At 35.4% G+C, this 24,335-nt stretch overlaps 1 protein-coding gene across 10 annotated transcripts in view; it reads right to left on the bottom strand.

Annotated features, from left to right (window-relative positions):
- Elf2 (E74 like ETS transcription factor 2) overlaps nucleotides 1-24,335 on the bottom strand; it is a 103,698-nt gene that overhangs the window by 64,301 nt on the left and 15,062 nt on the right. For 5 of the 10 annotated variants that reach the window (XM_078022115.1, XM_078022118.1, XM_078022120.1 and 2 more), the window contains exons 2-3: nucleotides 6,125-6,211; nucleotides 4,427-4,665 (exon numbers count right to left, since the gene is read on the bottom strand). The exons of 2 other annotated variants lie outside the window; for them this stretch is intronic. In XM_078022115.1, coding sequence (XP_077878241.1) covers nucleotides 4,427-4,498 — 72 coding nt within the window. In that variant the 5' untranslated portion in view covers nucleotides 4,499-4,665; nucleotides 6,125-6,211. Of the gene's footprint in view, nucleotides 1-4,426; nucleotides 4,666-6,124; nucleotides 6,212-7,375; nucleotides 9,319-12,610; nucleotides 12,724-24,335 lie in introns of those variants that run through there. 3 more of the 10 variants (XM_078022116.1, XM_040293290.2, XM_078022117.1) reach the window with 3 other exon arrangements.

Raw genomic sequence — 24,335 nt, 5'->3', positions numbered from 1 at the left:
TATGTGGATTTATCTATTTTTTATTTCAGTTTGGTCGGTTCATGATTAAAGATTCTTTTATTATTTATGATAAATCCATTATCCCTGGTAGTGAAATCCATCTTTTTTAATGATTAATATTTATATAATATGTATCTATTTCTATACTTTTACATTTTTGGTGGTACTGAGGGTTGAACTCAAGGGTATTCTACCACTGAGCTGCATCTCCAGCCCCTTTTGAAATTTTACTTTGGAGACAGAGTCTGGCTAAGTTGCTGAGGTTGGTTTAGAACTTAAACCAACTTAATTCTCCTTGCCTCAGCCTCCTGAGTTGCTGGGATTTCAGGCGTGTGCCACTTCATACTGCTTTATTCTTTTACTTTTAAACAGTTGTTATTCTTAAAATGAATTTCTTATATGAATCATAAATAGATGTGGCTTTTTTATAAAACCCAATCTGATATTTACCTTTTGATTGGAATATTTAGAATATTTACATTTAATATCAATAAAACTGGGTTTAAATCTACCACCTTGTTCTTTGTTCACTGAACTGAGTGTTTTTTGGTACCAATTTCATTTCAAACTTTTTGTCTTTGCTTTATTTCTTAGTGGCTGCTTTAGATTTTACATTATGCTTCCTAAGTTATCAGTTGACCTACAAATAACATGCTACTTTATGTTTAATAAAAGTTATAATAGTATCCAATTCTCTCCTCTCAATCTTTCAGTCTACTGTAATATATTTACTTCTTCACATTATGAACTCCATTGTTTTTATTTTTGCCTTGAATAATTAACTTTTTCAAAAAAGTAAAAATCATTTTATACACTTAAAAATGTTAGGGTCAATACCATATTGAGTGTTTTTAAATATTTTTATTTATTTATTTATTTATTAAAGTTCTGGTTGGACACAATACCTTTATTTTATGTATTTGTTTTTATGTTGTGCTAAGGATTGAACCCAGCACCTCACATGTGCTAGGCAAGTGCTATACTGCTGAGCCATAACCCCAGCCCCTACAATAAACATTTCTAATTGATTTTCCAAAGAATTTTAAATTTGCCCACACATCAAACATTTCTCCAGTGCTTTTCATTCCTTTGTGTAGATCCAAGTTTCCAGATGGTATCATTTACCTTCTGCCTAAAGAACTTATTTTAAACATTTCTTGTAGGATAAATATGTTGGCAATAAATTCTCTCAGATTTTGTTTGGGGAAAAAAAATCCTTGAAAAGAGTTTTCTTCTGGATATATAATTGTAGGTTGACAGTTTTATTTCTACAGCATTTTAAAGATATCATTATCCTCTGACTTGCATAGTTTCAGCAAAGATATCTGTAGTGATTATCTTAGTTTGTCTTCTTTTTCCTATAAGTTTATTTTGTGGTTTTTTTTTTTTTTATGCAGAGCTGAGAATCAATCCCAGTGCCTTACACATGCTACACAAGCGCTCTGCCACTGAGCCACAACCCCAGTCCAATAGGTCTATTTTAATCAAGTTGGGGAAATGTATGATCATTATTTCTTCATGTATTTTCTTCGGTTCCCCTCTTCTCTCACTTTGGGATTCAAATTACATGCATCTTAAAGGATTCAAATTACATGCATCTTAAGACAGCCTGATGTCCCAGATAACATAGAGTCTCTATTCCTTCTTTCAGGGGGCTACTGGGGATTGAACCTAGGGTTACTTAACCACTGAGTCACACCTCTAGCCTTTTTAAATATTTTATTTAGAGACAGGGTCTTGCTAAATTGCTTAGGTTGGCTTTGAATTTTCGATCCTTCTGCCTCAGCCTCCTGAGCTGCTGGGCTTACAGTCGTACAACACCCCTGCTAGCTACTGTTCCTCTGTTTGATATTGTCCTCTTCTTTTCTCTTTGGTTTGTTAATGTAGTTTCCATGGCTATCTTCAAATTTACTGATCTCTTCTTTCTTTTATGGTACCTAAGCTATTTTTAATCCTATCTAATAAATTTTTCTTTTCAGACAGTATGTATTTAATCTCTAGAAGTTTTATTTGGTTCTTTCACAAAAACTTTACATTGTTAAGTGATGCATTTTGGTGTCTGCTAAGTGTCATGACAAATATTTATGGATCAATTTTTTGAGGGGAAGGAGGAGCTGGGCATCAAATCCAAGGCCTCGTGTATACTAGACAAGTGCTCTACCACCGATTTACATCCCCAACCCCTACATCAAATTTTGAGGCCTATTTTTAAACCTTTAAGGCAAGTTTGGACTATCCTTAATTCTAGAGCTAAGTTAGTCCGACAAAGCCCTTCTGGAATCTCTAACAAATGCCCTGGGGGCATTCAACAAGGACTCCCAGACCTGAGGAATTTCAAATTTTTTAGTAAATTACTGGAATTATGCCTTTTTGGTCATTCTTTACCTGGCCTCATGGTGTTTCCTATATCTCAACAAATGAGCAATAAGCCATAAGCCAAAGGATGAGTGGAGCCCAGGGCAGTGTTCTGTTGCTTCTCTGGGAGGACTTTTTTCCTTTTGGATACATTGCTCCTCTAATGAGTCACTTTAGCCTCTCCAAATTTTCATTTTTGTTTCCTTATTTGAGTGAGACAGTTACAATCTGCTTTGGTCCCTTTTCCCAACACTGTAGCCCGGAAAGTGGCAGTAAGCCAGTTTAATCACAGAGACGCCCTTCTCTTCTCTCAGGAAGCACAGTTCAATACTGTCAGCTGTTTCCAAACTATGGTTTCATATGCTTCATCTATTCTGCTAGTTGTTTATGTTGGTCTCCGTTATTCCATCATAATCCAAAGTGTAAAAACTCCTAATTTGTTTCTCTGATGTACAGTAAATTATCAATTAATACTTGTCAAAGAACAAATGAATGAATTAAGCATGCACATAGTCTATGTGTACATACTATCTATGTACATATGCACATAGATAGGAAAAAACATATTGATTGTGGGAATAAAGTATGTTCTACAGCTGTGGCTTCTCTTAATAGGCTTTGAACCAGTTTTAGATTCAAATACAACAAAGGGAACATTTAGGAGTCAGCAAGTCCACTAACATTTTATCCCCTTCCCACTGAATGTGTCCATCACAGATCTGGAACTTGGAAGACCCAACAAACACAAAGCAAGCAACTAAAAGAATCCAGAGTCCAAAATATACACCTCCAATATCCTAACTTGTTTCTCAAGCATGCCATTATACCATTAAGTTGGTACCAAACACTAACAATAGCATCTTTCACAAAAAATAGAAAAAGAAACTTTTAGGAAAACTATTCATTTTCTTACCTCCTCTCTAACCAAATACGGATCCATTATTATGACAGTGCTATTTTATTATGACTTAGTGCCCTTCCAATATTCAGTTTTCACTGAACAGTGAGAACAGAAGCTAAAACCTAAAAGTCTATATTTTTTTTTTTTTAAATATTTATTTTCTAGTTTTCGGTGAACACAACATCTTTGTTTGTATGTGGTGCTAGGGATCGAACCCGGGCCACCCTCATGCCAGGCGAGTGCGCTACTGCTTGAGCCACATCCCCAGCCCTAAAAGTCTATATTTTTAACTCATATCTTTTTTTTGGTTTTTTTTTTTTTTTTTGGTTTTTTTTTTTTTTTTTGGTTTTTTTTTTTTTTTTTTTTTTTTTTTTTTGGTTTTTTTGGTGGTGCTGGGGATTGAACCCAAGGCCTCATGCATGCTAGGGAAGCACTCTACCAACTGAGCTACATATACTCAGCCCATAACTTACATCTTTTTATTCTTCAATATTCTCAATGACAAGAAAATGACCAAATATGCTAATGATTCAAAACCTGAATTTCTTTTTTGATTTAATTATCTAAATTCATAAATGCATATGTTAGATTAAAATATGATTGATCGCCACATTGACTTAGCATAATCAAGAAACAAAGATGGTAAATTTTTAAAACAGGTATAAAATTCTAACTTAAGAAGAATCTAATTGGGGCTGTGGCTCAGTGGTAGAGTGCTTGCCTGGTATGTGTAAGGCACTGGGTTCGATTCTCAGCACCACATATAAATAAATAATAAAAAAAAGGTCTATCAACAACTAAAAATAATATTTAAAAAAAAGATGAATCTAATTTAGGTATTTAGGTACAGTATATTTCTATATGCTCTATAATCCAAAATAATCAATTTTATTTAGAATTTAAATTTATCTCAATGAATACTATAATGTTCTATTTTTTTCTTCCTCCAAGCTCATTTTAACATATGCATGTTCCAAAAATTCAAGTTAGCCTTGCAGCACCTTCTTCAACTTCTATTACTTAAATTATATGAGGATACATGACATATACTTATACAATTTCATGCACTGTATATTACTACCCTCAAATACTATTTTCAATTAATTTCAAAATTAGTTCATACATTGATTTCTATGAACAAAACAGAAATGTAAAACATCGATGCCTAACCTCTTGATTTTCTACTCCATTGCTGGAAAGCTCCAAAACAGAACCTCCATTGTCAACCACTGCTGATGTCATTGTTTACTCCCTGAGGAAGCTTCAACTTCTATGAATCAATGCAATTATAGGTTCACAGATGATTGCCAATGTTATAAGTTTGCATTATCATATTTTAAAAGTCAATAGAGATGGAGTAGAGTAGTTATCCAGAAATCCAGTCTTCTAAAGATGATTAACCATAGAGCCTAAAAAAAGGAAGAATTTGAAAGTTATAAAAAATACACAGGAAAGATATAAAGTATAATTTAGTTTGCAATTAAATTTCTAACACTGGTTTAACTAAGAAAAAGAGGACAGGTTTCTACATCTCTATGTCAATAGAGGGCACTAATGAGCATTCTACATCTTAAGAGTTTAAATTCAAGTTCATGAACTCGCTGAATAAATTTTTAAATTTTTACGAAGCTATTGTATACAGATGATATGGTTATACACTTCAGGAGATAAAATGTTACATCTTTATCCCTTTACAAGATGTAATTTTATTACATCTTAAATTTTTAAAAATACTTTATGCATTGAATATATAAAATGTGCTGGACCAAGACTATTTCTAAAACTTTTTACCTATTTAACAAATTAAAATGTTAGTTTTAAAATATGCATTCTATCCTTTGGCTCACTTGGTTTGTTTGTTTGAATAACATAATTAGAACTGTTTTTTGCTTATAGCAGCACTCTCATTTAGTATTCACACTGCATACACTATAGAATTCTAAGAGTAATTTGAGTTTCTTATACTTTCAAATAAAGTAGTTTAAAAATAAAATAGTGAAACCAAGCTGGCCATGGTGACACACGCCTGTAATCACAGAGGCGTGGGAGGCTGAGGCAGGAGGATCAAGAATTCAAAGCCAGCCTCACCAAAAGTGAGGCACTAAGCAACTCAGTGAGATCCTGTCTTTAAATAAAATAAAAAATAGGGCTGGGTATATGGCTTAGTGGTCGAGTCCTCCGGGTTCAATCTCTGGTACCCCCACAAAAAGGAAAACATTTGGAATGCCTTTGTTATTATTTTATTATTTTTTTGGGGGGGGGTAATGTTTTGCTAACAGTTAAAAGTAAAACGTAACAAATTGTTTCAAGCAATCTTTTATCAAACCTCTTAAGCTTTTTTTCCTCTTGCAGAAATAAATGATTGTGTGTATCATCTGCAATTATTCAACAAACTATTCCTAAGTTACTCTTATTTGATTTTGTATATATTAAGCTTTTCATACAGAAAAAACAGTCCAAACAGAATATGTCAAAATTAAAGAATGTAGAAAAAAACAAGCATATTAAGATGGAAAAGAATATATATTCCTAATAAATATTATGCCTTTACATGAAACTTGACTACTGCATCATATATATGTAAATAAACTGATAAAGAATTTCCATAAACTTTTACAATAAAATTGAATATCTGAAAAAAAAAAGAAGAAATTTCATCTCACTACCTCAGAATGATTCAATACCGTCAGACTTCTTTTTTAATCTCACAAACAAATGAAACAGGAAGTTTTCTTGTATCTTAAGAAAATCTAAATAAATTCCAGTCCCATCATACTGACATTTGTTGTTGTTATATAAGGTAATGACTATTTCAAAATCTGTTTTCTTAAATATATACATAGTAATAGTAAAAATAAAATTACTTACAATTCGAATATTAAGTAGTCTAAGCATCCTTCACTATTTTCACAACTTGGCAAGAGCTAAAACCTGAACCAGCAGTTCTTTGAACTACTAGTGGGAGAGGAAAAAAGAGAATATTAATATAATCCTACCAAAAAATATTTTGCCCAAATACGTATGATTTAGATAGTATAAATTTATTAAAACAAATCATATCCAAAATTTGGTGACAGACATTTATTTGAACATGATAAAAAAAATTATTTCTGGGTTTAGTAGAATCTTTTATCAAATTTAAAATTTTAAGTCACCACTAAACAGCAAGTGATTAAGGACACACCCAACATACATGTAGCCCACACCCCATATTATGAGCTACATTTCAATCAACAGCAGGATTTCAATAATGGCTGTAAGCATAACTCCTGCTGCTTAGGAACATGAAATCCAACTTTAAATAAAGAAAACAAGCTCCTAAACCCAATATGAATGATATACGACCATCACTTAAGTCATCTTCCTGCAACCTAACTCCCTAGACTTAGCAACAATAACTGTCTAAATACCCACCTCCTCAAACACCCGCTTCTTTCTGTTAATCTATGCAGTGACTCTTGAGCCTTGCCCCATCAATTATTCCCTTTTCCCTTAGCCTCTAACTTAACACTGCCTCCTTTTGTTCAACATATAAACATTTAAAAGACCCACTCATTTTTAAAATAGAAACGTCCTCTTTGAATATCCTGCCTACCCCTCCAACTACTGCTCTAGTTTCTTCCATCCTCAGAGAAAGTCCTAGAAAGTAATCAGCTCTTTTGCATTCTAACCCCAACTGAACTTTTTACTCAATTCTGCTTTTCTAGTCCAATGGAAACATTTTTTCATAAGACTTGATGCCTATGAAGCATTTGACACTGTTTATCTTTCCCTCCTTAAAACTTTTATCTTGAACTTATTTTTTCCTTTCTGCTCCTTTTCATTTTCTTTTGTAGGCCCAATCCTGCTTTTTAAGGGCTTGGGGCAAAAGTATAAATGGAATCCTATATTCCATGTCTAAATATTTTAAAGTTATAGGTCAAATTAAAAAGCTGCTAAAATTATTATTCTTTCCTTCTATCTTGACAAACATACTCTATAACAACGTGATGACCAAGTTCTGATTTTGAATTCTCAGACTCCCTCAAGTTCTGTAGGGGCCTGGGAAGTCATAATGACTCCCCTGGCCTACAGCCTTCCCTGTCCCTTTTCACTTCCACCTTCAGTTCTACTCCATACCAGGGGCGTTAGATGCAAGCATGTGGTTATCCCAGCCCCACATGTCCAAGGTTTCGATCACAGGCCTGCAAACAGCTGCTCCTTAGCCATCCCTTAGACCTAGAGAAGACCATACACACTGTGTGGTTCAGTTGACAGAGGAGAGAATTAGGGAAGGTACCTATGAAGGAATACTAAGAAGAGAATTCTGGAATCCAAATAATTAAAAATTTGACCAAGAAAGAGACCAGGTAAGACTAGTCCCTTGACTCCTCAACATCTTAAGGTTATGGTGAGGTATGTAACTGGAGGACGACCTGCTAAGGATCTCTAAACAATAGGGCCTAAAGCAGAGTTCCCACATGCTAAGTCTAAGGACAGTGCTGCTCCCTGGTCAACCGTTACATGTAGGTGTTTCCAGAATCCCATCCCTTGTTCTTTTATCTTCTGATTCCTTATACCCTTTTTCCCCCCTTCTTTTTGGAGGGGTGGGTGTAACCAGGGATAAGAACCCAGGGATGTTCGAACCAGGGCTAAAAACAGCCATACCTCACCTCTTTTTGAGACCATTAAGTTGCTAAGAACCTCATAAAGTTGCTGAGGCTGGCTTTGAACCTGTAATCCTCCTGCCTCAGCATACTGAGCTACTAGGTAAAGACTTGTGCCACCACACCTGGCTCTTTTTTTTTTTTTTTTTAATTCTTTTTAGTTATGACACAACACCAGGATACACCTTGACATAATTACGATAGCCTGGAACCTAAAGTGCTGTTCCACACTTCCCCACCTCAGCTCCCCTCCTTCTACTTCACTGATCCCTCTTCAACCACTTACAGTTTATTTTTAATTAGTGTCCTATGGATACACCTGATGCAAGGATACACTATGCCACATCCATGCATGCACATACAAAAAGTTCTGTTCTCCGTTCCTTCACCTTCTTCCTCAATCTCCATTGTCTACTCTACCAATCATTCCTCTATTTTAATGAAATTCCCTCTCCCCTCTTTTTTATTTCCTCTCTCTTTTTTTAAATTCTCCTACCCCACGCCTTATCTTCGGATTAGTTTCTGCATATCAGAGAAAACATTGGACCTTTGACTTTGGGGGATTGCCTTATTTCACTTGGCATGATAGCCTCCAGTTCCATACATTCACTTGCAAATGCCATAATGGCATTCTTTATGACTGTGACTCCTTACACTCCTAAGATATGACATATATTCCTATGACTTCACTCAAATCTCTCTTCCAGTCTAAACCATTCCCATGGGCTCTTGTCCACTAGGAAATTTCTCTTCTATTACTTTGTGAAATTAGAGTATAAATAAATATTAAGCATCTATTCCAGGATAATCAAACACTCTATTCATTAACTAAGCAATATCAGAAGCTAGGACAATTTTAGTTGCCAGGGGTACAGCAACAAATAAAGGAAAAAAACCCCTCTCCTTATGGATCTTACATTTCAGTTAGAGGAAAGAAAATAAGCAAAATATGCAGCTCATAGATGGTGATAAAAGTTAAGGAACTAAATGAACCACAAGGACAGGAAACATTCAGCAGGGAGAAAGTCTGCCATTTCAAATTGAGTGGCCAGAGAAAGACTTCCTAAAAATGTGACACATAAGTAAAACCTGAGTTCAGAGTTATCACATTAGTAGATCCAACTATCCGTTTTTCAAAAGGCTCAGAAAGAAACAGGAAAACTTGGCCCATTCAAAGAGACAAACATAAAATCAGCAGAAACTGTCCCGGAAAAAAACACCTGATGACTGATCAACTAGACAAAGACTTTAAAGCAACTGTCTTTAAAATTCTCAAACAACTAAAAGAGGATGTGGAGCCTATAATCCCAGTGGCTCAGAAGCTGAGGCAGGAGTATCCCAAGTTTAAAGCCAGTCTCATCAATTTAGTGAGGCTCTAAGGAACTCAGCCAAACCCTGTCTCTAATAAAATATAAGAAAGGACTGGGAATGTAGCTCAATGATTAAGCACCCCTAGGTTCAATCTCTGGTACCATAAATAAATAAATAAGAAAAAGGGCTGGGGGTGTGGTTCATTGGATGAGCACCCTTGGGTTAAATCCCCAATATAAAAAAAAAATTAAATTAAATTGAAAAAAAGATGTGGAGAAAGTCAAGAAAATGATATATGAAAGGGGGTAAATATGAGTAGAGACAAACAAAATTAAACAGAAATCAAATGTAAATCAAATCTGGAGCTAAAATGCATAACCGAAATGAGAAATTCACTAGAGCAATTCAAAGAAAGATTTGAACAGGCAGAAGAGTCACGGAGGGTGCTGGGGATGTGGCTCAAGCGGTAATGCGCTCGCCTGGCGTGCGTGTGGCTTGGGTTCGATCCTTAGCACCACATACAAACAAAGATGTTGTGTCCGCCAAAAACTAAAAAAATAAATAAATATTAAAAAATTTTCTCTCTCTCTCTCTCACTCTCTTTAAAAAAATAAAAAAAGAAGAAGAGTTACGGAATTTGAAGACAAGAAACTGGGTGTTATTGAGTCTGAGGAATAGAAACAAAGAAGAAAAGTGACCAGAGTTTAGGGGACCTGCAGAATACCATCAAGTGGATCAACATATGTACTGTGAATCCCAGCAGGAGAAATGGGAAAGAGTCAGAGAGAATATTTGATGAAATAATGCTGAAAACATCCCAAATGTACCAGGCACGATGGCACATGCCTGTTATCCCAGCGGCTCAAGAGGCTGAGGCAGGAGGATCACAAATTCAAAGCCAGCCTCAGCAAAAGCAAGGTGCTAGGGCTGGGGCTCAGTGGTAGAGCACCTACCTTGCACATGTGAGGCACTGGGTTCAATCTTCAGCACCACATAAAGATATAGTTAAAAAAAATAAAACAAGGTGCTAGGCAACTCAGTGAGACTGTCTCTAAATAAAATATAAATTACGCTGGGGATGTGGTTCAGCAGTCAAGTGCCCCTGAGCTTAATCCCCTGTACCACCCCCCCAAAAAAAAGAAAAACAAAACTTAAGTTTCCCAAATGTGATGAAAGACAAACATACAAGAAACATGAACTCTAGGCTGGGGTTGTGGCTCAGTGGTACAGCACTTGCCTAGCATGTGTGAGGCACTGGGTTCAATTCTCAGCACTGCATATAAATAAATGAATAAAATAAGACAAAGAATTTTGAAGGCAGCAAGACAGAAACAACTTGTCAGACACAGGGGATACTCTGCAGAACATCTCATCAGAAACGCTAGAGGTCAGGAGACATGGGCCAATATATTCAAAGAGCTAAAAGGAGGGGATGGGACAGGGAGGTTGTGGGGGACAGCCAACAACAAATCCTATATTTAGCAAAACAAGCCATCAAAAGTGGGGAAGAGCTAGGCATGGTGGCTCACACTTGTAAACTCAACTACTTGGGAGGCTAAGGCAAGAGGATCACAAGTTCTAGGCTAGCCTGGGCAACTGAGTGAAACCCTGTCTCAAAAAAATGAAAAGGGCCAGGGACATAGCCTACTGGAGGACTTGCCAGCATGCAGAAGGCCCTGGTTTCCATCTGTGTGTGTCACACACACATACACACACAGTGAACAAGAAATTAAGACATTCTCAGGGAAACAAAGGATCAATTACCAGCAGACCTATACTGCATGAAATGCTAACAACGTCCAACAAGGTGAAATGAGATGATACTAGACACTAGACAATAACTCAGAACTATAAAAAGAAATAAGGATCTCAATAAAAAGATATATGGGCAATTATAAAAAGTATTACTGTAAAGATGGTTTGCATTTACTTTTTTGTTTCCTATATAATTTAAAATATTAACACCTTTAAAAAAATTAGTCTAAAAGCCAACATTATAACAACTTTGGTTTAAACTACACACTTTATTTTCTATTTTTTTTAATGTACTAGGGATTAAACCCAGGGGTGCTTTATGACTGATCCACATCCCCAGACCTTTTTATTTTGAGATAGGGTCTTGTTAAATTACTTCCTGGTTAAATTGCTGAGGCTAACTTTGAACTCCCAAGTTGCTGGGATTACAGGCATACACAACACACCTGGCTATTTTCTACATAAATTATTAGCTTATGTTGGACACACAATGTATAAAAATGAAATCATGTGACACTAACAACTGAGGCAAGAACTGTATATCATTTTTATGTTATTGAACTTAATGTGTACAAATTCAAATCAAGTGCATTTAGTGCTCAATGTAATTCCCACAGCAACTTCAAAAAAAATCATTATAGAATACATGTAACAAGAGCCAAGAGCAGTGGTGCACACTTGTAATCCCAGCGGCTCAGGAGGCTGAGACAGGAGGATCGCAAGTTCAAAGCTAGCTTCAGAAAGGGTGAGGCCTTAAGCAACTCAGTGAGATCCTGTCTCTAGGGAAGTGCCCGAGTTCAATTCCTGGTCATCCCCTCCCCCCAAAAAAAAGAAGAAAAGGACATTAAGCATTAATTAAAGGTTCTATATTACAAGAAAACATAACAATTATAAATATTTAGACAGGATGGCAGACCACCAAAAATATATGAAACAAAAATAGAATTGGCCAGGTGAGGTGTCACATGCCTATAATCTCAGCAAGAGGCTAAATGGGAGGACAGAAAGTTTGAGAATAGCCTCAGCAACCTACCAAGGCCCTAAGCAACTTAGTAAGATCCTGTCTCAAAATATTAAAAAGATCTGGGGAGTGGCTCAGTGGTGAAGTACCCCTGGATTAAATTCCTAGTACAAAAAAACAAAACAAAACACAGAACTGAAGGGAGATACAGAGAATTCTACAATAATAGTTGGAAACTTCAAATAGCCCCCTCTCAAATGGATAAAACAATAAGACAAAATAAGAAATGACCTAAATAATACATTAAAACAACAAGACTTGAAAATCACATATAAAACACTCCTTCCAATAACAGAATACACATTGTTCTCAAGTGCACATGGGAAATTCTTAAGTACAGGCCACATATTGGACCACATATTAAGTCTCAACATAATTTTAAAAGAACAGGTACCATATGAAGTTTCTCTGATAACAACAGGATGAAATTAGAAATGAATTTGACAGAAGTGAAAGTGGAAAATTCAGTAAACTGTGGAAATTAAACAACACACCCTTAAACAACCAAAGGTTTATACACCATAGCCAAGTGAGATTTATTCCTAGAAGGCAAGGATTATTCGACACACAAAAATCAATTAATGTGGGGCCAGGGTTGTGGTTCAGTGGTAAAGCACTTACCTAGCATGTGTGAAGCACTGGGTTCAATCCCTGGCACCACATAAAAATAAACAAATAAAAAATACAGGTCCATCTACAACTATAATAAATTTTTTAATCAATTAATGTGACTCATCACATTAACAGAACAAAGAGGAAGCAGATGACAAACTCAATACTTTTTCAAGATAAAAATACTCAACAAACTAAGAATAGTTTACCTAAACATAATAAAATCTACACATGAAAAATCCATAGTGAACATCATTTTTAGTCTTAAAAGACAGAAAGCTTTTGCTCTAAGATCAGGAGCAAGCAAGGATACCCACTTTTGCCACCTGTGGTCAACAAAGTACTAGATGTATTTGTCAAAGCAATTAAGCAAGAAAAAGAATGAAAGGCATCTAAATTGGAAAGGAGAAAGTAAAATTATCCGTTTGAAAATATGATTTCATAAGTACAAGAGCATAAAGATTATGCAAAACAACTAGAACAAGTAATAAAAAAATATTAGAACTAAGAAATGAATTCAGTAAAGTAGCAGGATTACCCAGCATCATATGTACACCTGTAATCCCATCAGCTCAGGAAGCTGAGGCCAGAGGGTTACAAATTCAAACCCAGCCTTAGCAGCTTAGCAAGGCTCTAAGTAACTTAGAGAGACTCTGTCTCAAAATACAAAAAAAAAATATTTTTTAAAGGCTGGGAATGTGGATCAGTGGTTCAGTGCCCCTGGGTTCAATCCTTGGTACCAAAAAAAAAAAAAAAAAAGAAGAAGAAATAAAATAAAACAAGCAGAATTTTTTTTAAAAAGTATCAATTGTATTTCTATATAATAACAACAAAGAATCTGAAAGAAAATTACAAGAAACATCTATTTATAAGACCAACAAAAAAGAATATACTATGAGGTAAAGAAGTGAAAGATGTATGCAATGCAAACAGAAAACATTGCTGAAAGAAATTTCAGACATAAATAAATAGAAATACAATCCATAAAATTTAGTCTTTTATGGACTAAAAGAAAATATTGTTAAGATATCAATATTACACAAAGTGATCCATGAATTCAATACAATCCCTATCAAAATTACAGTAATCTTTTTTGCAGAAATAGAAGGGGGATCAATAGGGTAGAGCAAGCAGCTTGGGGAAGGGAAGAAAAGGAAAGGGAAAGTAAAGAGGAATGTGATTGATCATTTATGTTAAGTGTATATATGACTATGACATGATGAATCCCACTATATGTATAATTATACTGCATTATTAAAAATGAAAAAAGAAATGTAAAACCCATCCTACCATTCAAAGGAAATCTCAAGAAACACCACAGAGCCAAAACAATCGTGAAAAAGAACAAAGCCAAAGGGTTCACACTTCCTTACTACACAGCTGTAGTCATCAAAACAGAATGATTTGGACATAAGGACAGACATATAGACCAATGGCAAAGATCTATCTCAGTGCCCAGAGATAATGCCTCAAAAAGTTAAAAAATGGCTGACAAGTATGCCAAGACCACCCAATAAGAAAAGAACCATCTTTTCTTTTTCAACAATGGTACTCAGAAAACTAGACATCCATGTGCAAAAAATGAAAGACGGATCCTTACCTAATAGCATATGCAAAAACTACAGCAAAAATATATCAAGGATCTAAGTGTGAAATTTAAAACAGTAAAACATTTAAAGGGCAAAACTTCACAATTCTGAATTTGAAAATAATTTCTTGGATATGACCCTAAAAGCACAGGCAACAAAAGAAAAAATAGACAAATTAAATTTCGGGGCTGTAGCTCAGTGGCAGAATGCTTGCCTAGCATGTGTGAGGCACTGGGTTTGATCCTCAGCACCATATAAAAATAAATAAAATAAAGGTATATTGTGTCCACCTATAACTAACATTTTTTTAAAAAAATTAAATTTCATAAAAATTTTAAATTTTGAATATCAATAGACACTATCCATAGTCAGCCAGGCACTGTGGCACATGCCTGTAATCCCAGAAACTCAGGAGGCTGAGACCAGAGTATCCCAAGTTGAGAACATCCTCAGCAATTCAGTGAAGCCTTAGGCACCTTAGTAAGACCCTGTCTCAAAAAAATATAAAGGGACTGGACATAAAACTAAGTTGGTAAAGTGCTTGCCTTGCATGCTTAAGGCCCTGGTTTCAAACCTCTACACCACAAATAAATAAATAAATAAATAAAAATAAAAAGGGCTGAGGATGAGGCTCAGTGGTAAAACACGGCTGGGGTCAATCCCCAGTATCAAAAAAAAAAAAGAAAGAAAGAAAGAAAGAAAGAAAGAGAGAGAGAGAGAGAGAAAACACTATCCACAGATTAAAAAGGAAATGCACACAATGGGAGAAATGTTTGCAAATCATATATCTGATAAGCAATTTATATCCAAAATAGAGAACTAAAACCCAACAACTACCACCAACAACAAAACCCAAATCAAAAACAGACAAAGAAGCCAGGTGTGGTGGCTGCATGCCTGTAACTGCAGCATCCTGGGAGGCTGAGGAAGGAGGATCCCACGTTCAAAGCCAGCCTCAGCAAATTTAGGCCCTAAGCAACTTGGGGAAACTCTTGTCTCTAAATAAAAATGTGCTGGGGATGTAGCTCAGTGGTTGAGTGTCCCTCAATTCCTGGTACCAAAAAAAAAAAAAAAAGATCAAATAACTTGAACACATCTTTCCAAAGAAGATGACCAAATAGCCTACAAGCATCACTAATCTTTAGGAAAATGGGAGACAAATTACAATGAGATACCATCCACACAGCATCAAAAATACAGAAAATAACAAAGGTTGGAAAGAATGTGGAGAAACTGGATACCTTAGGTACTATCAGTAGTAATATAAAATGGTATATCTGTGGAGGAAAACAGTATGGTGGTTCTTCAAAAAGTTAAAAATAGAATTGTCGGACTGGGGCTGGGGCTCGGTATTAGGCGCTTGCCTAGCATGTGTGAGGCACTGGGTTCAATACTTAGCACCACATAAAAATAAAATAAAGGCATCCATCTACAACTACAAAAAAAATTTTTTTTAAATAGAATTGTCATATGATCCATCAATTCCACTGCTGAATATACAACCAAAAAAACAGAAAGCAGGGTCTCAAAGAGATACCTATACATCCATGTTCACGGAAACATTATTCACAGTATCTAAAACCTGAAACAACTCAAATGTCCATCAACAGGTGAATGGATAAGCAGCACATGGTACAGTATATATCCATACACGGGCATATGATTCAGCCTTGAAAAGAAAGGAAATCCTGCAATATCCTACAACAGGCATAAAACTTGAGGACATTTATGTTAAATGAAATAAGCCAGTTGCCAAAAGGACAAATGCTTTATGGTTCCACTTATATGAGGTACTTGGAGTAGTAAAAATCAGACACAGCCATGTATAATGGTGGTTGCCAAGGCTCAGGGAAGAAGGAATGAGAAGCTGTTGTTTAATGGGCAGAGGCTCAAGCAGAGAAGGATTTTGAAAACCAGCCTGGTTGCAGTGAGACCCTGTCTTCAAATTAATTTTTTTTTTTAAATTAAAGGTCCAGAATATCTCAATATAAAGTACTTGTCTTGCATATGTGAGGCCTTAGGTTCCATACCCTGTGGACACCCCCCCCAAAAAAATACAAAAAGATGTTCAAATTCACACTGAAATGAAAATTAAAATAAGAATGTGAAAATTAAAATAACATTCTGTCGCAAAACTGTGGGAAATAAGACACACTTATACATTGCTGGTGGGAATGCAAATTAGTGTAACACTCCTAGATGAGAATTTGGCAATATCAAACACCACTATATATGCATTTTTTCCTTTTAACAGCTTTATTGATTTATAATTCAAATACCACACGGTTCACCCATGGAGAGTGTAAAATTCAGTGGTTTTTAGTTTATTCACAAAGTTGTACTATCATTACCACATAATAATTTTAGAACATTTTCAGCACCCCCCCACCCCTAAATTATCCCATGTCCATTAACAGTTACTCCCTATCCTGACCCAACCCTGAGTTCCTGACTATGTCTACTTTCAATTTCTAGATATTTGCCTGTTCTGGCCATTTCCTATAAACAGAATCACAGTCAACCCTCCATATCCACTAGTTCCACCTACTTGGATTCAACTCCAGATTGAAAATCTCTAAACAATATAGTATTACAACTATTTACACAGCATGTATATGATATTAGGTTTTATAAGTAATCTAGACATGAATTACAGTTTATGCAACTAAACTTGTACAATGGTAGTATGGAAATTTTCTAGGGTATCTTTGTATGATTATGCTTAGCCAAGGACATAGCTTAAATTATTAAAACAAAAAATAAAGCTAAAAGTATAAAAGTATAAATTCATACTGCCTACTTCTTTTTTTTTTTTTTTTATTTTAACATTTATTTATTTTTTTCTTAGTTCTTGGCGGACACAACATCTTTGTTGGTATGTGGTGCTGCTGAGGATCGAACCCGGGCCGCACGCATGCTAGGCGAGCGCGCTACCGCTTGAGCCACATCCCCAGCCCCCTTTTTTTTTAATATTTTATTTATTTTTTAGTTTTTGGAGGACACAACATCTTTGTTGGTATGTGGTGCTGAGGATCAAACCCGGGCCGCACGCATGCCAGGCGAGCGCGCTACCGCTTGAGCCACATCCCCAGCCCTACTGCCTACTTCTTTTAATTTTTTTTTAGTTGTAGATAAAAATAAATGTTTTTATTTGATGCTGAGGATCTAACTCAGTGTCTCATACATGGTAGTGTTCTACCACTGAGCTACAACTCCAGCTCATGCTTCCTACTTCTAAGAGAACTTTTGTTCTTCATAACTAAATAACATAATGCCTCTAATTCATAGGAGGTTTAAGTTAATTCTGTGGCTTAGAACACCAGAATCATTAGTGTATATTTTCATCTAAGATCTTTATTTTCTTAACATTCTTGGTCCTATTAAAACATTTCGGTATACAAAAATACAGCAATGTTAATAAAGAAAAGCATTTATTATGTGTATGCTGGTCATCATGATCAGTGTGGTACAGTTTTTACAAATAAACTGGGGCTGGGGTTGTGGCTCAGTAGTAGAGCACTTGCCTGGCATGCATGAGGCATTATGTTTGAGCCTCAGCACCACATAAAAAAATAAACTAATTAAAGGTATTGCGTCCAACCTCAACTAAGAAGATTTAAATAAATAAATAAATGAACTATCATACCCTTCAATAAATAAAGTATATTCAAGGAAGGAAACAATTAGGAATATGAAAAGAGAGCCCACAGAATGGAAGAAAATCTTTGCTAGTTACTCTTCTGACAGAGGATTAATAGCTAGAATATATAAAGAACTAAAAAAATTACACCAAAAAATCAAATAAAAAAATAAAATAAATTAACTAGTGGGCAAATGAATTAGATGCTTCTCAAAAGAAGAAATACAAATGGCCAATAAATACATGAAAAAATATTCACATCATTAGCAATAAAGGAAATGCAAATCAAAACTACACAGATTTCATCTCACACCACTGAGAATGGCAGTAATCAAGAATACAAATAATAAAAAACAAATAACCCAATCAATAAATGGGCCAAGGACCTGAAGAAACACTTCTCAAAAGACGATGCACAATCAATCAACAAATACATGAAAAAATGTTCGGCATCACCAGCAATTAGAGAAATGCAAATCAAAATCATTCTAAGATTTCATCTCACTTTAGTCAGAATGGCAGCTATTATGCACACAAACAACAGTAAGTGTTGGCCAGGATGTGGGGAAAAAGGTACACTCATACACTTCTGGTGGGACTGCAAATTGATGCAGCCAATATGGAAAGCAGTATGGAGATTTCTTGGAAAATTGGGAATGGAACCACCATTTGACCCAGCTATCCCTCTCCTTGGTCTATCCCCAAAGGACTTAAAAACAGCATACTACAGGGACACAGCAACATCAATGTTTATAGTAGCACAATTCACAATAGCTAAACTGTGGAACCAACCTAGGTGCCCTTCAATAGATGAATGGATAGAAAAAATGTGGCATCTATACACAATGGAATATAACTCAGCAACAAAAGAGAATAAAATCATGGCATTTGCAGGTAAATGGACAGAGTTTGAGAAGATAATGCTAAGTGAAGTTTAGTCAATCCCAAAAAAACAAATGCTGAATGTTTTCTTTGATTTAAGGAGGCTGATTAATAGTGGAATAGGGAGCGGGAGCATGGGAGGAATAGACAAACTTTAGATAGGGCAGAGGGGTTGGAGAGGAAGGGAGGGGGCAAAGGGTTATTAATGATGGTGGAATGTGATGATCAATATTATCCAAAGTACAGGTATGAAGACACAAATTGGTGTGAATATACTGTGTATACAACCAGAGATATGAAAAATTGTACTCTATAAGTGTAATAAAAATTGTAATGCATTCCACTGTCATATATAAATAAAAAAATAATTTTTTATAAGAGAATGCAAATAATAATAAATACTGGAGGTGATGTAGAGAAAAAGGAACACTTTGACACTGTTGGTGGGACTGTAAACCACTATGGAAATCAGTATGGAACCACCATATGACCCAGCTATACCTCTCCTTGGTATTATTTCTGAACAATTAGTCATTATACTACAGTGAGACATGCATACTCATGTTCAAAACAGCACAATTCACAATAGCAAAACTATGGAACCAGCCTAGATGTCCATCAATAGATGAATGGGTAAAGAAAATGTGATATATATTTACAATGGGGTTTAACTCAGCCATAAAGAAAAATGAAATTATGGCATTTATCAGAAAATAGCTGGAACCAGAGAACATCAATGTTAAGTGAAATAGTTAAACTCAGAAAGTCAAGGATCCTATGTGTTCTCTCATATAGAAGCTGGAGAGCAAAACTGAAAAGAAAGGTGGGGACAGATCTCATGGTAATCAAAAGGAGATCAGTAGAGCAAAAGGACCAAGGGGTGTGAGGTGGAGAGGGAGGGGAAAGTGCTAGGTAGTGATACTTGCCAAATTACATTGTTAAATTGTATGCAAGTAGAAATATGAAACAACAAACCCCATCATTATATTCAAATATAATAGACCAATAAAAATGTAGAAAAAATAAATAAAAATGAAAAAGAAAAGAATATGCATGTGTTTTGTTTTGTTTTGTTGCAGTACCAGAGATCAAAGCCAGGGCCTTAGGAGGCAAGCACTGTCACTGAGCTACACCTATAGCCATATGCATATGATATGTGCAATGCCATTTTCTATAAGGGACTTGAAATTCCTTGATTTTGTTATCCCTAGAGAGTCCTGAAATCAATCCCCTTATGGATACTGAGGAGTATCCATTTTATATGGATATATATAAAAGATGATTTTTGTGACTAGTTTCTTTTACTTAGTATAAAAATTTCAAGGTTCATCCTTATGAAGGAATATCACTCTTTATTTTTTTTCTGAATAAGTACTGCATTACATATCACACCTAATTTATCTATTCATCAGTGAATGCACATTTTGAGTGCTTCTACTTGTTGCTATTATTAATAATGTAATTATGAAAAAAGGATGTATAAAACATATTTTATGTGGATGCTTTCATTTTTCTTAGGTATATACCTGGGAGTGAAATTGTTGGAATATACTTTTAACCTTTTTTTTTTTTTTTTTTTTTTTTTAAAGAATATTCTTGGGGCTGGGGATGTGGCTCAAGCGGTAGCACACTCATCTGGCAATCATGAAATTCAGGGATACTGCCACATCGATGTTCATAGCAGCACAATTCACAATAGCTAGACTGTGGAACCAACCCCGATGCCCCTCAATAGATGAATGGATAAAAAAAATGTGGCATTTATACACAATGGAGTACTATGCAGCACTAAGAAATGACAAAATCATGGAATTTGCAGGGAAATGGATGGCATTAGAGCAGATTATGCTAAGTGAAACTAGCCAATGCCTAAAAACAAATGCCAAATGTCTTCTTTGATATAATGAGAGCAACTAAGAACAGAGCAGGGAGGAAGAGCAGGAGGAAAAGATTAACATTAAACAGACTCATGAGGTGGGAGGGAAAGGGAGAGAAAAGGGAAATTGCATGGAAATGGAAGGAGACCCTCATTGTTATACAAAATTACATATAAGAGATTGTGAGGGGATTGGGAAAAAATAAGGAGAGAAATGAATTACAGTAGATGGGGTAGAGAGAGAAAATGAGAGGGGAGGGGAGGGGGGATAGTAGAGGATAGGAAAGGTAGCAGAATACAACAGTTACTATTATGGCATTATGTAAAAATGTGGATGTGTAACCGATGTGATTCTGCAATCTTTGTAATGTTTTGAATAACCAATAAAAAAAAAGAAAAAGAAAAAAAAGAATATTCTTGGGGCTGGGGATGTGGCTCAAGCGGTAGCACACTCATCTGGCATGCGCGGGATGCTGGGTTCGATCCTCAGCACCACATAAAAATAAAATAAAGTTATCATGTCCACCGAAAACTAAAAAATAAATATTAAAAATTTTTTTAAAAAAACAATATTCTTTTTTTTAAATATTTTTTGTTGTAGATAGACACGATACCTTTATTTCTTATTTATTTATTTATTTATACTGGGGATTGAACCCAGGGCCTTGTGTATTCAAGGCAAGCACTCCACCAACTGAGCTATATCCTTAGCCAATACTTATTTATTTTTATGTGGTGCTGAAAATTGAACTCAGTGCCTCACGTTAAGCAAGTGCTCTACCACTGAGCCATAACACTAGTCCATGTTTAAATCTTTTTAGGAAATGCCAAATGCTTCCACAGCAGTTGTACATTTAACATTCCTACCAGCAGCATATAAAGGTTCCAATTTCTCCACATTGCCAAAACAAATGTTTTAGGTAATCTGTTAATCAGCAATAGAGTCCTAGCTCCTCATTTTGGTAGATACAGTAAAAATCACTTGGTAAACCAGGCACAGTGGCACACATCTCTAATCCCAGCGGTTAGAGACGCCGAGGCAGGAGGAGCGAGTTCAAAACCAACCTCACCAAAAAGCAAGGTGCTTAGCAACTCAGTGAAACCCCGTCTCTAAATAAAACACAAAGTAGAGCTGAAGATGTGGCTCAGTAGTTGAGTGCCCCTGAGTTCAATCCCCAGTACACTCCCCCCCCCAAAAAAAATCAATAAAAAGGGTGGGTTTTTAAAAAATGATTTGGTACAAATCATTATGTATACAAGATAAAAATTAAATTACTACTTCTCACCACTAACAAAAATAAAGTACAGATGTACTGAAGACCTAATATAAAAAATAATTGAGGAGGGGGACACTAGGGATTGAATACAGACACACTTTACCACTGATCTACATCTCCAGCCTTTTTTGAGACATGGTTTCACTAAGATGCTGATTGCCTCCCTAAATTGCCACAGTTGGCCTTGAACTTTCAATCCTTATGCCTTAGCCTCCTGAGTCATTGGGATTACAGGTGTTTGCTACCACATCCAGCTAGAATTTTTCTTTTAATTAGAAGAAAATATAAAAGTATCTTCATGAACTCACAGCTAGGGAAAGCAAAAAGCAAACGATTACTAAGTCTGGCCTGGGGCTGTAGCTCAGTGGTAGAGAACGAGCGGAGCATGTGTGAGGCACTGGGTTTGATCCTCAGCACCACATAAAAATTAATAAAATAAAGGTCCATCAACAACTAAAACAAATATTAAAAACACACACCAAAAAAAAAAAGATTAATAAGTCTGACTTCACCAACTTGTTTTTTAAATTTACAGTAACAGAAATCAAAACAAACTGAAAGAGAATGGGGGAAGTTATCTGTATGCCTCTTCCAAAAAAATAACAGAGGAGGGCAAAGGAACTCCTAAAAGAAATACACATAACTAAAATTCTATTAAGGATTTTTAAATTAATTCTATTAAGACTCATATGAGTAAACATGTGAGTTTTTGTCAAGGTTCCATTTTTCATGGTAAATTATATCATCAAAAACAGACTAATGTTCAGGCTCATTTTTCAAGTGTATCATAGTCAAGGATTATGATTCATCCAATTTTGTACTTCTGGGGTCCAAAAGCTTAAAAATTTGTATTGATTTATTAATTTCCAATCCAAAGTGTGAAAACTGCTTACCTGAATTGGTTCTTTTTAACTGTGAAAGTTGAGTACCCTTTACTAATCATTTGACAAACTCTTTTTTTACAATTTTCCAACAAGTTGTGTTAATTTTTTTAATTACTTCTTAATACAATTCCTAATTTGTGAGAAAGCTGTATCAGCAAGTGAGTAAGTTCTCTTACCTGGGCAACAAACATATTTTCACAACCTAATAGATCAGACAGTAGTCTAACTCCATTTATATGACATTCAAGAAAAGCTAAAACTATGAAAACAAGATCAGTGGGAAGACTCTAATCTCAAAAGGACATAAGCAAATTTTCTGGAATAAAGGAAATGTTCTTATGTTGATGGTGATAGTTATGCACAATGATAGAAATTTATCAAACTCAGAAATGTAAAGGTGAATTTTACTACATCTGAATAAAACTTCAATAAACTTTTTTTTTTTTTTTTTTTTTGAGTACTGGAGATTGAACCCTTAGGTGTTTTACCACTGAGCCACATTCCCAACTCTTTTTGTGTTTCTGAAATAGCTAAACTACTTAGGGTTTCAATTGCTAAGTCAGGCCTTCAACTTGGGATCCTCCTGTCTCAGCCACTCAAGTTGCTGGGATTACAGATGTGCACCACCACACCCAGATCACTCAAGCATTTTTATACACTATCATTCCATCCTTACAATGGCCCTGTGAAATTGATATAATTATCTCCTTATTACATAGACTATTTTTACTGTACTTATAAAGAGCTAGTATAATATAAGAGTTAAAAATCTGTTGGCCACTGTATTCCCAGAACACAACAGGAGTTCAATAAATATCTGAGCTTTACCTCTGTGTGATCTTGGACAGAAACTTAAAACTCTTTAAACTTCAATTTCCTTATCCATTATAAGACTGTAAAATAACTATTTAAGAAGTAGATGTATTTAACTCTTTTCATTCTTTAAAGTGCCAGGTATAACATTATGAGCATGAATGAATGAAATTTATTAACTTTTTCATAATACAGAATAAGACACTAGCATAGGGACAATATAGAGATATATGATAATGATAAAGCTTCAGATAAGCATATAACGATATAGCTGGGATACAGCCTATAATCCTAGCTACTCGGGAAGCTAAGCAAGGCCAGCCTGGGCAACTTAGTGAGACACTGTCTCAAAATTTTTTTTAAAGGGGTGGGAGTGCTGGGGATATAGCTCAGCAGTAGATGTGTGTATGTGTGTACGTGTGTATGTATATAAACATACATTTTTTAACACACACACACACACACACTCACACACACACATACAGTGACATAGGGCTAGGTATGTGACTAGTGGGAGAACATTTGCCTAGCACACAGGAGGCCCTGGATTAATTCCCAGTAACCCCTCGCCACACACACAAATATATTTACATACATACATACAAAAATATAGATATACAGATATACAGATATAGCAATGTAACTTAATTGCTCCTCATGTAAAACTGAAATGTTCATTCTAACAATTTTAAGAGAAAATTAGCACATTTGAAAAGACCAGAAAGTACTAATGAATCTTTTAAAGAAAAAGAATTTCCTTTCACAAATGTCAA

Source organism: Ictidomys tridecemlineatus, chromosome 9 (genome assembly GCF_052094955.1).
Source record: "Ictidomys tridecemlineatus isolate mIctTri1 chromosome 9, mIctTri1.hap1, whole genome shotgun sequence".
Classification (NCBI taxonomy): domain Eukaryota; kingdom Metazoa; phylum Chordata; class Mammalia; order Rodentia; family Sciuridae; genus Ictidomys; species Ictidomys tridecemlineatus.
This window is presented reverse-complemented; position numbering and strand designations above follow the sequence as displayed.